The 15,079-nt window shown below is 38.3% G+C and overlaps 1 protein-coding gene across 1 annotated transcript in view; it reads left to right on the plus strand.

Annotated features, from left to right (window-relative positions):
• S1P (membrane-bound transcription factor site-1 protease) overlaps nt 1-14,881 on the plus strand; it is a 22,622-nt gene extending 7,741 nt beyond the window's left edge. The window contains exons 12-20 of the mRNA XM_034983796.2: nt 4,337-4,419; nt 5,242-5,447; nt 5,710-5,908; nt 6,971-7,034; nt 7,683-7,823; nt 9,034-9,174; nt 10,273-10,447; nt 11,545-11,733; nt 12,476-14,881. Of these exons, the coding sequence (XP_034839687.1) occupies nt 4,337-4,419; nt 5,242-5,447; nt 5,710-5,908; nt 6,971-7,034; nt 7,683-7,823; nt 9,034-9,174; nt 10,273-10,447; nt 11,545-11,733; nt 12,476-12,699 (1,422 nt within the window). The 3' untranslated portion in view covers nt 12,700-14,881. The remainder of the gene's footprint in view (nt 1-4,336; nt 4,420-5,241; nt 5,448-5,709; nt 5,909-6,970; nt 7,035-7,682; nt 7,824-9,033; nt 9,175-10,272; nt 10,448-11,544; nt 11,734-12,475) is intronic.
• Nucleotides 14,882-15,079: the final 198 nt, after the last annotated feature.

Genomic DNA, 15,079 nt, shown 5'->3' on the forward strand with positions numbered 1-15,079 from the left:
TGAGACAATTGGGGCTCTGCTGGTAAACACGAGCGCTTAATAATGCTGACACTTGCGCCTGTGTCAACTAAGAAACAGAGAGGTTTTTTATTACATTCTATTTGTAAAAATGCATGAGGTAAGGACACCAACTTTTTCAGGGTGCTTGTTTCGAAGATCGGGACGTCTTTAAGAGGCAATGAGCTTTTGCTTGCGTTGCTTTGGGGGTCATTTTGAATGACTTTAGATTTTGTAAGACTCAGTTGATCCTTTGAAGGAAACTGAGATTTAAAGGATTTTGTAGTATAAGAGCTAGTATAAGAATTAGAATGAGATATAGTATTATTTGAGCAATCTTCTTTGGAATGCTTTGTATTCGATTTTGTAGGAATCAGTGAGGATTTAGGATATGATTCAGCGATATTTTGGCAGTCTTTTGGTGATTGCCGGGATATAAAAGATTTGGTATAAGATTCAGTGTGACTCGGACAGTCATGTAGCGATTGCCGAGATGTAAACGATTTGGGGGAATTAGTATAAAAGGATTTAGTAGTTCGAGTGCCATTTTGGATTGTTGATTTCGGCAGGCACGCATCCGAAATCAGTTTAAGTTTTTTGATTCAGGGACGTAACTATTCGTCACTTCATTTAAGGATTCAGAGTATTCATACATGTTAACATTAGCACTGTTACTATGAGAGGGACCCGACGGAGGGTGAGAGTTCATCCGACGCTGATTATTATTATATTGGCGCTTACGACATTCTGAGATAAGATGTCCTTTGTGTTTACAATAGGCACAGGTTTTGACGAAATTTGAGTCCTTTGATGAACTTTGACTTGTTTCTGCAGAATATTGAGGGTTAGCGGGAGGAATATGGAAAGATGATCTCTGTGTGAAATCGTGCTTTTTCTTAAAGCACTCTGAGAAACTATGATTGGTCTTCTTACATAAGGAACAAAATTTAGTTGGATGTTTTGGTTGAGTAATTTTACAAGTTTGAAAATTTTTTCTTCTTCGACTGCTAGAGAAATTGCTTCATTAAGTGTCGAAGGGTTTCTGCAGCGGACAATATTAGAAATATTAGGGTTAAGACCTAATTGGAATAAGCTTAAGGCGAGTTCTTCCATAGCTGTGATTTTGCCTAGAAGGAGATTACGATCAGTGCATGAATTTTGAATATCAGCTTGAAGTCGAGTTAGGCATGCTTCGAGTCTGATAGAATATTGTGTCACACTTTCGGACTGGCCCTGTTTACAGTTTTGGAGATCAAGTAGCAGATGGGACGAGTGTTTTTTCTCGCCAAACGTGCTTTTTAAATATGATTTTAATTCATCCCAATTATTGAAATTTTTAAGGCTGCAGGCTAATTGAGCTTTGCCCTCAAGTTGGGAGATTATATATTTACATAAGATATTTTGCTGGTCGGGAGCAGCTAAACTAATTGCGTTATCGCAGTTAGTTAGGAACGCGGCAAGAGTTTCCCGATTCCCATCATAAGACCTTACGAATTTAGTGAGTATAGAGAGAGTCACTTTTGCGTCCGAACTTTCTGACTTTAAACTCATTTTTGATTACTGAAACTGAGATATGGAGAGAAAAAAAAAGGATTTAAATTTAAATACAGTACGAAAATATACAATTTAGACAATTTACGCTTTTTATACAAAATTAATATAAAACTACTTACAGGATAACGGCAAACATCACGATTTATTTTTCACAAAAAGGTTTTCACTTTGATGTCACTGCACTGAAAGTTAAATTAGGTCGATGCGTTTGCGACACGTGAAGGCTTTGAACTGTACGGAATGCGTCTCGTATTTCACGCGGCGACGATATCGAGTAGGTTTCTGAAGATATTGAAGAAATTGTATTTCGTAATTTTGAAGGCTTAAAATTTATTTCACTGATGTTTTTGAGTGAGTCCAGGATATTCGCGTTCTTCGTGTGAGATGCGGGCTCAGTCTGGCAGGCTGAGACTTATCGTCGATCTTGAGTAGAACCGGTGCTTAGTGGTTGTGATGCGGGCTCAACCCTGGGGGCGAGGCTTATCGTCGATCACGACTGCGATGACCTCAGGATTCTTTGGATGCTAAGGGTCCTCTTGCGTGAACCTTCTCAGCATCCCACTTCTGACACCAATTGTTAGGAGGTCCGCTTCGACAGTCTTTTGAAAAAAAAAAACCACAAGAAATGTCCAACGAATTTAATTTGGAAATTCACACACACGGAACTTTTACTTCACGCGAATACAGTAGTTTCAGTGTTAACTATTCAATATGGAAATGTGGACTGCCTCGCCGCCTCGCGGATTGTTCGCTTTATATAAATTGAAATGCTGAAGCAGCGAATTAACACGTCATGTTAAAATTATTAATTTATAACAGTACGCTGAAAAAAATATCAAAATCCAACAAAGATTTACAAAGTTACAGGCATTTTAATTTTCGAGTGGGAGGGTCTTCTATCCCTTTCTCGCAAAACGAAAATTTGTATGAAACCGCACGAAGCTACTATGGCATTAGTAAGGTATGACGTCAAAATATGCTATATCGCTATCTCTGTCTAATCAGAAATATTTAAATGCTTATAACATTTTGTTATTTGATCGATTTAATTTGTTTTTCAGTTTACGTCATTATTTTTATCCTAGTTTATAATAAAGTAATAAAAAAAATTGAGTCAAATACCCAATTATAATGTATTTGGCTTATGTTAGTAGGTCTTCACCACGTAATTCTAAATTCATATTTAATCCATACTAATATTATAAGTGTGAATACATTCAACGGATTTTGAAAAAATTTGGTAGTATGTATCCCGGGGAATGACTAAGGGCCGGTTGTTTCAAACCATTGGTCTTCGTAAGATACGTTCGTTAAAATTTAACAGACGTAGACGAACTTTAACATCTGTTAATTTAAGTGTGTTGCTCCATTGTACAAAAAACTGTTCGTCATTGTTATTTTGGTTGCGAAACTAACCCTAAAAATTAACTTACTTCTCCGTATCCTTTTTTTATTTCATTTTAAGTATATTAAATTATATACATAGTTATTAATATTGCTACTTCGAATTTTAAACACTTTTTCTTTCTTACAAATTCTCTTTCATCTTCAAAAAAACTACCATTAAAAGCTTTGAATTAAATTGATTCCATTGTAATTTGTAAATAAAATATTCCGTTTGTAAGAAGTATGAAGTTACGAACAGATTTGACGATCACCAATGGTGTCCGCACTGGTTAACGTAAACGTAACTTTTTAACGAACGTTAGCGCTAATAGATGCTGAATCAACGCTTTTTCTTTACTTACGTTCGTTAGCGCAACAACAACAAACAACAACAAACTTTGACGGACACGTAACCTTTAAATATGTTAAAGGTTACGTGTCCGTCAAAGTTTGTTGAAACAACCGGCCCATAGGCTACTTTTTATCCCGGAAAATCATAAAGTTTCCACGGGATTTTAAAAAACCTAAACCCACGCGGACAAAACTAAAAGTTGCCAAAACTACGTAGTGCGACCCTATTACAACTAATTGTCATAACTCGTACCTTTAAATCAAACAAGTTCAATATAAATAGTATCTTAATTTAAACGATTTAATAATAAAAGTGGTAAGGTAATCGAAGTAATATCACTAATGATCTGGTTTAAGACATTTATTGTTCCATAAAGAAATTTTCACTTACATGGAACTTACAGGCTAAATGATTATCATTTTATCAATAACTTTATCGACAAATACTTATTTCAGCTCTGTGAACAAGCACCATTTGCTATGCCAAGCTGTGTGCGTATAAGTGTAGGTAGTTATTTCAGGTCTTCTTTTTTCTAAAGCCTATGTTTTAGTCCTTAAACTAAAGGTAAACCGTAGATAGAGTAATAAAGGTAGATTGAAGTACTGTGTAACCGCGTATGGATGAATAAATATCACGACAATTATTACCATTGTTTAGTAGTCAATATTTGTATTAAACGATCAACAATATTTGTATTAAACGTGTTTTATGTGAAAACAAGTAAATAACTAATGAGAAATACAATTACGCCACGAATTCTCAGTTTGTTTTGCAACTAAAGTTGCATTCCTTGTATGTATTCTTTAAAAAAACCAGTTACACGATAAGGGACAAAAAATAGGTTAGCGTCTCTGTTTATCACATTAGTAACTTTATCTGTGCTCTCTTTTTAGTGTGAATGAGAAAGCAAACGTTCCTGTATCTACCTTTATTACTCTATCTACGAGGTAAACCGTACTTTTGACATGACAGTTGACACATAGAGCAAATATGGCGAGTGAGTTCTAAAAATGTATGCATTATAAATGATGTTTTTTTCAATGTCAGGGGCACGTGAACGTGACCATCGAAAGTTATGAAGAGGTACATGAGCGCGCTTTGAAAAACACAACTCTCATGTTGCAGATAAGGTAAAATACTTTTATTGTTGGGCATTCTTATATTTAATCTAAACATGGAGTATCGAATTAAAATATGTGTCGCGAAAATTAATTACCCTAAAAATTACCCTAATAGAAACAAATATTATTATTTGAGGAATAGACGCTATTTCTGTCGCGTCTCAATTCGTTCTACCAATGCCCAAATAGGTCGATGAATCACGTAAAACGCAGTATGTCGCAGGTGCAAGATCAGTTTTTGTTTTGTACTTTAAGTTTGTTTTTACCTACACAAGCATATGCACAAGTTGAATAAATTAGTTTTCTTTTTTTTTAAATTGCCAAGTGCGTGTCAGAGCTAGTACAAACAAACACACACCCACAAACATGAAGAACAATAAATTCCTAAAAGGCCGGTAACGCATCGGCGGTTCCTCTAGTGTTGCAAATGTTCATGGGAGGCGGTAATCACTTAACATCAGGTGACCCGCCTGCTCGTTTGCTCGCTTTCTCTATATAAAAAAAAGAATAGGTTGGTGTTTTGTGACTAAATATTTAATGTGACTAATTTTATCAAGACTATATACACGTTGTTAGGTATATCATAACATATTGCATGCTGATAGGCAGAATTTGGCTGTACCTTTTTGTTTTTGTACCATATTCTCCACTGTTTACCCATATTAAAAATATATATATATATATATATATATATATATATATATTCGCAATAAAGAAATTTGTATTTATTTATTTTATTTATTTTATTTATTTATGTTCCGGTAGTAGTAATTCAGGTAGTTAAATCAGTTCGCTTGTATGAAGTGTCGAGGATGTGCTTATCCATGCCAGGGCACGCATCATCCCGGTCCCGGTGCGCGGCAGGCGTCTGCTGTGGGACCAGTTCCACAGCCTGCGCTACCCCGGCGGCTACTTCCCGCGCGACGACCTGCGCGCCAAGCACGACCCTCTGGACTGGCACGCGGACCACGTGCACACCAACTTCCGAGACATGTACCGCAGGCTGCGCGAGCACGGCTTCTACCTCGAAGTCATGGGTAAGCATCACTACCCATATTATAAACTGGCTGATGCCCGCGACTTCGTACGCGTATTTTAAGCACGTGAGTAAAGCCGGGTGTGAGATATATGTAATGGAAATCACTCACGATAGTTTAAACGCTAAAACGCTAAAGTGGTAAATTAAAACTACCTGACTATTCATAAGCACTTTTAAAAAGTTTACATGAATAAAAAAACATTCTATTCTATAAAAAACATTCTATTCTATTCTATTCTAAACAACGGTCTTTTTTCCAGGAAGCCCCTTAACATGCATCGACACCTCACTTTACGGGGCTCTACTCTTAGTAGATCCGGAAGACGAGTATTTCCCTGAAGAAATGGCAGCTTTTAAGAAAGCCATTGACTCCGGGCTGTCCCTTATCGTATTCGCAGACTGGTACAACGCGTCCTTGCTGCGTCACGTCAAATTTTACGATGAAAACACTAGACAATGGTAATTCAGCCATTTTTAAACAGTATCCACTTGTAAAAATTCGCACGGTTCATACAACTTTTACCGTACTGTATCAACATTCTGGAAAAAAAATCACTTGGTTTTACACATTCTGCGACTAAAAATCTAATGACTGAGCGCTGCTCTTCTAAGGTGCAATCTTCTAGTGGACTTGCCATGGTGAACTAAAAATTTTGAGGTTATGTTGACATAAAATGATGAAACAGCTGATCAGAGTTATAGAGCTGATCAACTAACACCTCTGAAAAGATTGTGCACATTCATTGAATAGTTTTAAAATTATAGAATTTGTCTCGTTACTTATTGAATGACCCTCGTAATTCGAAAGCACTTCTCTTCTAGCATTCAAAGAAAACTAAAATGTTATTTTATGGAAATATAACTGTTTTTACACTGATGTTTCACTAAGCATCTATGCACTATGCAGCGACAAGTTCCCGCTCCTGTACTACTTTTATACATATTCCGCATTCTGTTGTTTCATAATATTTAGGTTTTTAAAATCCTTTGCGAACTCTTTGATTTTCCTCGTAGCTTTAGTTTTAACTTCGCATAAAAATTATCACCACTATATCATCTTACAAATCCAATAACCGGCTATCAAAAAGTGTAATTTATTACCTACTAACTTATGCTCGCGACTTTGTCCGCGTGGACTACACAAATTTCAAACCCCCTATTTCACCCCCTTAGGGGTTGAATTTTCAATAATCCTTTCTCTGGGGATGCCTACGTCATAATAGCTATCTGCATGCCAAATTTCAGTCCAAATCGTCCAGTTGTTTGAGCTGTGCGTTGATAGATCAGTCAGTCAGTCCTGTTCCTGTTATATATTTAGATTAAGAATTAATTATTTGACTTTGACTACAAAACCTTAATGCATTGCGTAAACGATTAATATGACCACGTGTTGTTTGAATCCCTCTCAAGAAGCCCTATCTTGACTATGAATTGCAGTGTTAATCGCGCCGTTTCCAAAAAGTTCCATATCAATTTGAAATTTATTAAGAAAAAGAATTAGTAATGAAAATATATTTTTAGGTGGATACCAGAAACGGGTGGGGCCAACGTGCCAGCATTAAATGATCTACTGAGTATGTATCAAGTAAGTCTGTTTCTTTAATATACAACCACGGAAACCAAAACATCACACGTACACAATAGTCGTGTTCGTTTGCTTCTCTTTGTGCACATGTGCGCAATTCTTGCATGCGCAGTTGCTTAAGCTTGAAGCACAGATATATGTCAGATTTGCAACTAGCGTGGCCCCCTCAGTCCCTCTCGCTCAAGCAGATTTTCTTACTTGTGAAATGTCATTCCTTCTACACTTCACGTTGTTTGTCAAATACTCACATACAAATACATTTTGACAAACAAAAAAAGTGGCCACGGTGATAAGGACAAAACATAATCATTTTGTCACGTTCTAACAAGAGCTTAAATGCATTTAGCTATCTCGCTCTAACAGAAGGGCAATGTCACAATAGGGCTACTTCTAACAGTCCTTATTCTGAGTTTAAGAGAAATTCACCTGACATTAACCCAGCAGTTTTGGGTATGTGATGGCAGACCTGGAGAGTGGCATAGGCTACATGCACGAATCGCGCACATGCGCACAAAGAGAACCAAACGAACACAGCTAATAAACATAGAATGTTAATAACCTCGAGCCCAGTAAAGAGCCTATAGAACATTAAAACTCAAATTAATTTCAACATAGAAAGACAAACTAAAGTACTATTTTTTCATGTAGGTGGCTTTAGGGGACAGAGTTTTTGAAGGATCCTTCAAACTGGCTGGTCATCCTATGTACTATGCAAGTGGTACCCACATCCACAGCTTTCCAGAACACGGCGTTTTGGTCACCGCTCAGCTGACTGACCAAGGACAACAAGTATAGTATTTTTTTAAAAAGAATATTATAAGTGCCGCAAATTGCTAATGCGCGTGGCCGCCATTTTAGTGACTTCGACACTAGACTCGCAGATATGTCCAGATTTGCAACTAGCGTGGCCCCCTCAGTCCCTCTCGCTCAAGCAGATTTTCTTACTTGTGAAATGTCATTCCTTCTACACTTCACGTTGTTTGCCAAATACTCACGTACCCACATTTACGTACATTTTGGCAAACAAAAAAAAGTGGCCACGGTGATAAGGACAAAACATAATCATTTCGTCACGTTCTAATAAGAGCTTTAATGCACTTAGCTATCTCGCTCTAACAGTAAGTGTCACAATAGGGCTACTTCTAATAGTCCTTGTTCTGAGACTAGACTGAAGTTTCGAGCTGATGGTATATTATTATTTCGCCTGACGTCAAAATGACGTCATTTCGATGTTAATGAGACATGGTTCCAGCGCAATAGCAATTTGCGGGACTTAACTGCGGCATTCCGCATGAGATGCGACCTTTTGAGCCGAATGCACGTGACTTATGTGTGAAATTGTATTTGTGTGGCGACTTAAAGGTCTTTTAGATAATAAAACCGGCCAAGTGCGAGTCAGGCTCGCGCAATGAGGGTTCCGTACTACAGACGTATTTTTTCGACATTTTGCAGGATAATTCAAAAACTACTTACTAGATCTTGATCAAACCAATTTTCGGTTTCGACAGACAGACAGGTAGCTGCTAAGTAGGTAGCTTTTATCCCAGAAAAAACCTCAATCCACGCAGACGAAGTCGCGTTATAGTTGGATAGCATAGTACAGTACGCGGCAAAAAGTAATATACATCGGCCTTTAGAATCATCATCATCGTGATCAACCCATCGCCGGCTCACTACAGAGCACGGGTCTCCTCTCAGAGAGAAAGGTTTTGGCCATAGTCTACCACGCTGGCCATGTGCGGATTGGTAGACTTCACACACCTTTGAGAACATTATGGAGAACTCTCAGGCATGCAGGTTTCCTCACGATGTTTTCCTTCACCATTAAAGCAAGTGATATTTAATTACATAAAACGCACGTAACTCCGAAAAGTTAGAGGTGCGTGCCCGGGATCGAACCCCCGACCTCCGATTAGAAGGCGGACGTCCAAACCACTAGGGTATCACAGCTTTAGAAGCCTTTAGAATGACCTGAAGAAAAAGGTGCTTTTTTTTGTAGATAATGTCCGGTGAGAAGGCAAATGAAGGCGCGGGCACGTCCAGTGGGAGTCACACTGTCGACGTGCCCATTCTAGGCCTTCTGCAAACCGAGGGCGAAACACGGGACTACACGAACGACACTAGTGACAAACTGCCTAAGGTACACTAATGATCACCCTCCCATCATTTCGTCATAATACATCCATAATCCTGAACGAAATTGAATGCAGTAAAGAATATATCATGATTGGCATATGGCTTGTTTTCTTATTATATTATTTACTAGCGACCCGCCCCAGCTTCGCATGGGTGGCAGTGTAGATACTTATGTAGTGTCACTTCCATACTAATATTATAAATGCGACCACCCCCGCCTCTGTCTCGTTTTGTTTCGCGTAATATTTGTTAATTGTCTTTATTTCTTCCGACATTTTGTTCAAATATCGTCATATTTCAACAAATTAACACAAACCAATATTAAACTATACCTAAGCCTTCCTCTTGAATCTCTATCTATTAGTGAAAACCGCATTAAAATCCGTTGCGTGGTTTAAAAGATCTACGCGTTCATACATACAGACAGCGGGAAGCTACTTTATTTTATACTATGTAAATTCGAACCTTGGTGTCTGGGCTTAATCATTTGTATTTTGCCAATAGTGAAGCTCGAGTTACTATATTATAGACTTAGTATAAGATTTTACATCTCACCAACGTTGATGATCAAGCGTCGAAACACTTCAGCGATTAAGTAAAATGGACTTTAACCCCCTTGTTTTACAGCTCAAGTTTATTATCACATTTACAGTGAAGCGGAAACGTTACGGAAATTAAAATCGGTGGAACTGATGAAATGGATTTCTTATTTAAAATCAAGAAACTTTAGATCTATTATACTTTGTTGTTATTATGTATCCATTCTCGAATACTACTATAGTCGACGCATTTTAAACTGAGTCGTCGAGTTATGTGTCTGTTTCGAAACAGACAGATAACTCGACGACTCAGTTTAAAATGCGTCGGCTATAAGCACACTGTAATTTATTTTTAATTTTGCAACGCTTACATCTAGCTTTACAGGCTTATTCCTAATACGCTAGTGTAACATAATATGTACTTCTTAAAAAACTTTATATCTAATGTAACATTTAAAAAAATACCTATATACTTTTTTTTTTTTTTTAATAATTTTTTACCACAATTAATTACTACCACAGCCTGAAGACTGACCAAACAACTCCTGTAATGTTTTGTGTAGGCAGGGCGGTTGGTCGTGTACGGCGATTCGTCGTGTCTGGAGGGCGGCGCGGCGCGGCCGTGCCACTGGCTGCTGCTGGCCGCGTTGCAGTACGCGCTGGTGGGCCACCTGCCCTCCGCGCTGCGCGAGGCCGCCGCCACCAGCCGCCGCCGCGACGTGCACATCATCCCCTCGGGTACGAGCCTTGACACCTTGTGTATTATAATGTAAACTTTTTTTTAAAACTATATTAATGAAAATATTACAATAAAACTTCAAGCTAGCCTTATCTAATTACTATATAAATCATGACCGCGTGGAATGGTGCCAAGAATACTGGCTGCATTTCCGCGCTGGATAGCTAGGCTGATCCGTTGCGCAATGTTAACTAGCTTATGCTCGCGACTTCGTCCGCGCGGACTACACAAATTTCAAACCCCTATTTCACCCCCTTAGGGGTTGAATTTTCAAAAATCCTTTCTTAGCGGATGCTTACGTCATGATAGCTATCTGCATGCCAAATTTCAGCCCGATCCGTCCAGTAGTTTGAGCTGTGCGTTGATAGATCAGTCAGTCACCTTTTCCGTTTATATATATATATATATATATATATAGACTAGCTTATGCTCGCGACTTCGTCCGCGTGGACTACACAAATTTCAAACCCCTATTTCACCCCCTTAAGGGTTGAATTTTCAAAAATCCTTTCTTAGCGGATGCCTACGTCATGATAGCTATCTGCATGCCAAATTTCAGCCCGATCCGTCCAGTAGTTTGAGCTGTGCGTTGATAGATCAGTCAATCAGTCAGTCAGTCAGTCACCTTTTCCTTTTATATATACTCACGATTCCTTTTATATATACTATACGACTAGACTCACGTGGTTAGTCGAAGTAATCCCGACTATACTAAATTCCTGTTACGTGATCCCAGTCAAATGATACGTGGCAAAAATCTCATTGGGTAGTTAACCATGTTGAGTCACAAACCGATCACGAAGATGTTTTCAAAAAAAATTCGAAATTCAATTCGAAAATGTTCTCAAAAAACATGTTTGTGTGCTAATTTTGATAAATGAGGTTTCAATCGATTCGTTAATATACTCTGGCTACATTTTATACGAACAAAATCATGTCGAATGCTACATCCAGAAAAATTAAGCTCTGAATATTATTTTTTTCTATCAAGCTTGTGATGACATGACATTCCTTCGAGTAAGATGTCGTGTCAAGATTCTATAGGACCAGTTAAACTCCTTCGACATGGATGAGGAAATCTTTAAGAATTTTACAGATTTACCGAAACGCGCAGAAGGCGGCCGCTTACATGCGTACTCGAGAGTCCTTTCACCCGACGGAAGCGGACCCCGACCGATCCCGGAGTGTGTGGAACAAGTCTCCCTCGAACCGAACCCTGTCCACGCGCCGCCGTCCTCCAGGACCTTGGCTCCTCGGCATCAACCCACCGATCCTAAGAGCATAGGTAAGAGCATAAACACATAGTACGCAACACTAGGCGCCATCTCCACGGACGAGAGGATCGCGGCTAGTCTCGCCGTGTCATGAAATTCGGTACAAACTCTATGGGCCTATCTCCACAGGGCGATACGTGGAGATGGCGCCTATTAATATTGACCAAATAAAAGAGTATCTTTAATATATATTACAATAACTAGCTGTTGCCCGCGACATTGTCCGCGTGGAATTAGGTTTTTTAAAATCTAATGGGAACTCTTTGATTTTCCGGGATTAAAAGTAGCCTATGTCACTCTCCAGGTCTTTATCTATACCCATGCAAAAAATCACGTCAATCCGTTGCACCGTTGCGCCGTGATTGAAGGACAAACCAAAAAACCAACAAACAAACACACTTTCGCATTTATAATAAGGGTACTGATTTTTAGAAACTTACATATTTACAGTAATCGCAAATCAAGTAATCTGAAGTTGCCACTGAGTCATTGACTAAATATTGAATACACAATCCCAGCGGAGTTCTGTTTTTGTACAATGTGCGCTTCTGCGCTGCGCTTGCTTTTGAAGCTTAAGACCGAATAACCGAAGGTGATCGAAGCCGAAGGTTCGGTCGGACACTAACTACACATCACAAGATCTTTGTATCTTGATGATTGAAAGAAAGAATGAGACAGAATTCAACACACTTCTTGTTCCTAGCGTTTAGCCAGCCAGGGTCTTCGAAACTCTACAGACATAATATTTTTTAGGTGCTCCAGATATAGAAGGCACGGAAGCTGCCCCTAGGGCGTGGCGCGGCGCCGGTGCGGCGCCGTCCCGGTCACATCCCGACACGGAACCGGTGCCGTCTACCTTCGCCAGCAAGCTTTTTATGCTTTGCGCCATCGTTCTCATCGTCTACTGCCTCACGGCGTTCTGGAAGCGATGCGGACGGAAAGTCCGAAGACGAAGACTGATTTCATTAGCTACCTAGCATAAGCTCATGTCACCTAGACGGGTGAAACGCGGTTAAACGAGACGCTCTAAGCAGTGGCGTGCTGCGTGCTGGTCATACAGGCATAAAAGGACTACTTACCCTAGCTCAGTGCTCATTTATTATGATCTGCTAGTAAATAGGTAACTAACCACCTTATACCTCGTACAATCCTTCGCGGCACGCGGGATTACAAACCGCATAGTGACGCCAGTCTTTAGTGTTGCGTATTCCTTCAAATGAGTAGTGTTGCGCATATTGCGGGCAGGCGGGATACCGTCATTTGTGTTTGCACTTAAATTCATTATGGACGCGTTCTTAAAAAATAACATTATACGCATTGGCTGTGAAGTGCGTGGAATGCATTACATATTTCGTTTTACGCTTTAAATGGATCTATAAGATAGTTGTAATATCACCTATGCCCGCCATAAGACCCGTTTTATAACTCCGCGTGCCCGGAGCGATCGGACAGGGTATGTCGGTAACGGATGCCTAACCCGTCTTCGATCCCTGTTCACGTCGCTAGCGCTAAGAGGCTAACAAACTTTGAAAATGCTAGGATGAATCTGGAAAGGAATCCAATACCGTGAAAGATTTAAGGTTTAGGGTAAAATAAGTTTACGGATACAATTTTTATCGACCAAAAATGGTAATATATAGTTTGTTCAAAGGAAAAAGTGAGATAGATTAATGAAGAAAATCTCAAAGTTTTTGACTGCATTGTATAGTTGGCATTTCGCAAATGATTCGTTTGTAATATAACAACCATTTCAGAAATCTTGTGCCGCATTGAGTCAATTGTTATACAGTATTTTTAGTTACGGAATCGCTTTTTTTATGGGCACAATAATTGAAAAAATAGCTATTATGTTTTTGTTACCAAAGTATTTGTTGTAATCAAATCGTATCCTCTAATAAATCTACTCATTTCAACGAAATATTTTTATTTTAAATAATATTTTCAAGTACAAATACTCAAATAATACATGATCACCATTTATACCTCGAGTAAAACCTTCATTTCAGCAATAAATGATAGATCAGATCCTTCAGCAATAAATAATAACTTTGATACAAGGAACCAAAATTAATTTGCTAATATCCTACGCGCATTGTTTGCTGAAGGCTCAGCCAAGCGGCACGAACATTACCCTCACAGGGTCCCCACGGTGGAGTGGGGACCCCAGTACTAGACCAGAGTCTAATAAAACAGCTCTCGTAGTGAGCGATGACATTTATTCACAACCAAGTTCCCAACCTTATAAGTCACGCAAATTGCTAATGAGCGTGGCCGCTATTTTAGTGACGTCAGCACCAGGCTGAAGTGTCGAGCAACCAGTACCGTTGACAAAACTGTCGGTAGAGTACGCGTATCGTGTTTTGAATAATTGCAAATTCACACATTTTGTTTGTTGTTGTTAAGTTTTTTGTTAATTTGTTTTAGTTGTTATTTTCTTTTTGGGTTAAATATGAGTAGGAAAATAATTAATAGTCGTGCCCGTGAGATTATTATTAAAGTAGACAATTATTTTGCAAAAGAGAAGGAGGATTTCAAATTACTTCAGAATATCACGCAATCGCTTAAAAATGCCTCTGACACCATCCAAGACGTGGTTACTTCGAAGTGAATTTGAATATAAATATTACAACTATTCAAAAACCAAGGTCACAGACCGTGTACTTATTAGATACAAAGGTACACAAATTTTTACTACTTAATATAAAGTATTTTAAAAGGAAAATATCAATAAAACTAATATACATATCAAAAATAAGTAATAAATTTTACTATTACTGCTAGGTTTATAAATTATTATAAATATTCAAAAAAAAATTTTTTTGGCGACGGTATATTTTTATTTCGGCTGACGTCACGCTGATATTAATGACACATGGTTCCAGCGCAATAGCAACTTGCGGGACTTATACTCTGGTTTTATGTTCCGGCCTACATCGTTTAATGCCACGATGCATCATACTCAGTACCATCTAGTTTTCCGATTTGTGACTAGAAGACGTTAAATTTACTGAAAGCAGCCGTATTATTAAAAAACGCTATGTCTGTGTCGATGGCCAATAGAATGTTTGTTATGTATATTCTATTCATAATTTTAATATTATGTAAGTAGTTAAATGTTCACATTTTAAAAAATAAATTACTTTTTTTATTTTAATTTTATGCTTTGTTTTTATTACCATTTATCCTATATAAAATATATTTGAACCTCCAATTTTCGCCAGAAAGATTATTATTTATTATGATACTTGAACTGTGCAAGGAATACTAGATCTGCCAGACAGAAAACGGTAGGTCCGCGAATATTTTCATTCTATTAATTTTATTGATTTTCTGTATAATATGATGACATCAAGAATA

This window comes from Maniola hyperantus, chromosome Z (assembly GCF_902806685.2).
Source record: "Maniola hyperantus chromosome Z, iAphHyp1.2, whole genome shotgun sequence".
Lineage (NCBI taxonomy): Eukaryota > Metazoa > Arthropoda > Insecta > Lepidoptera > Nymphalidae > Maniola > Maniola hyperantus.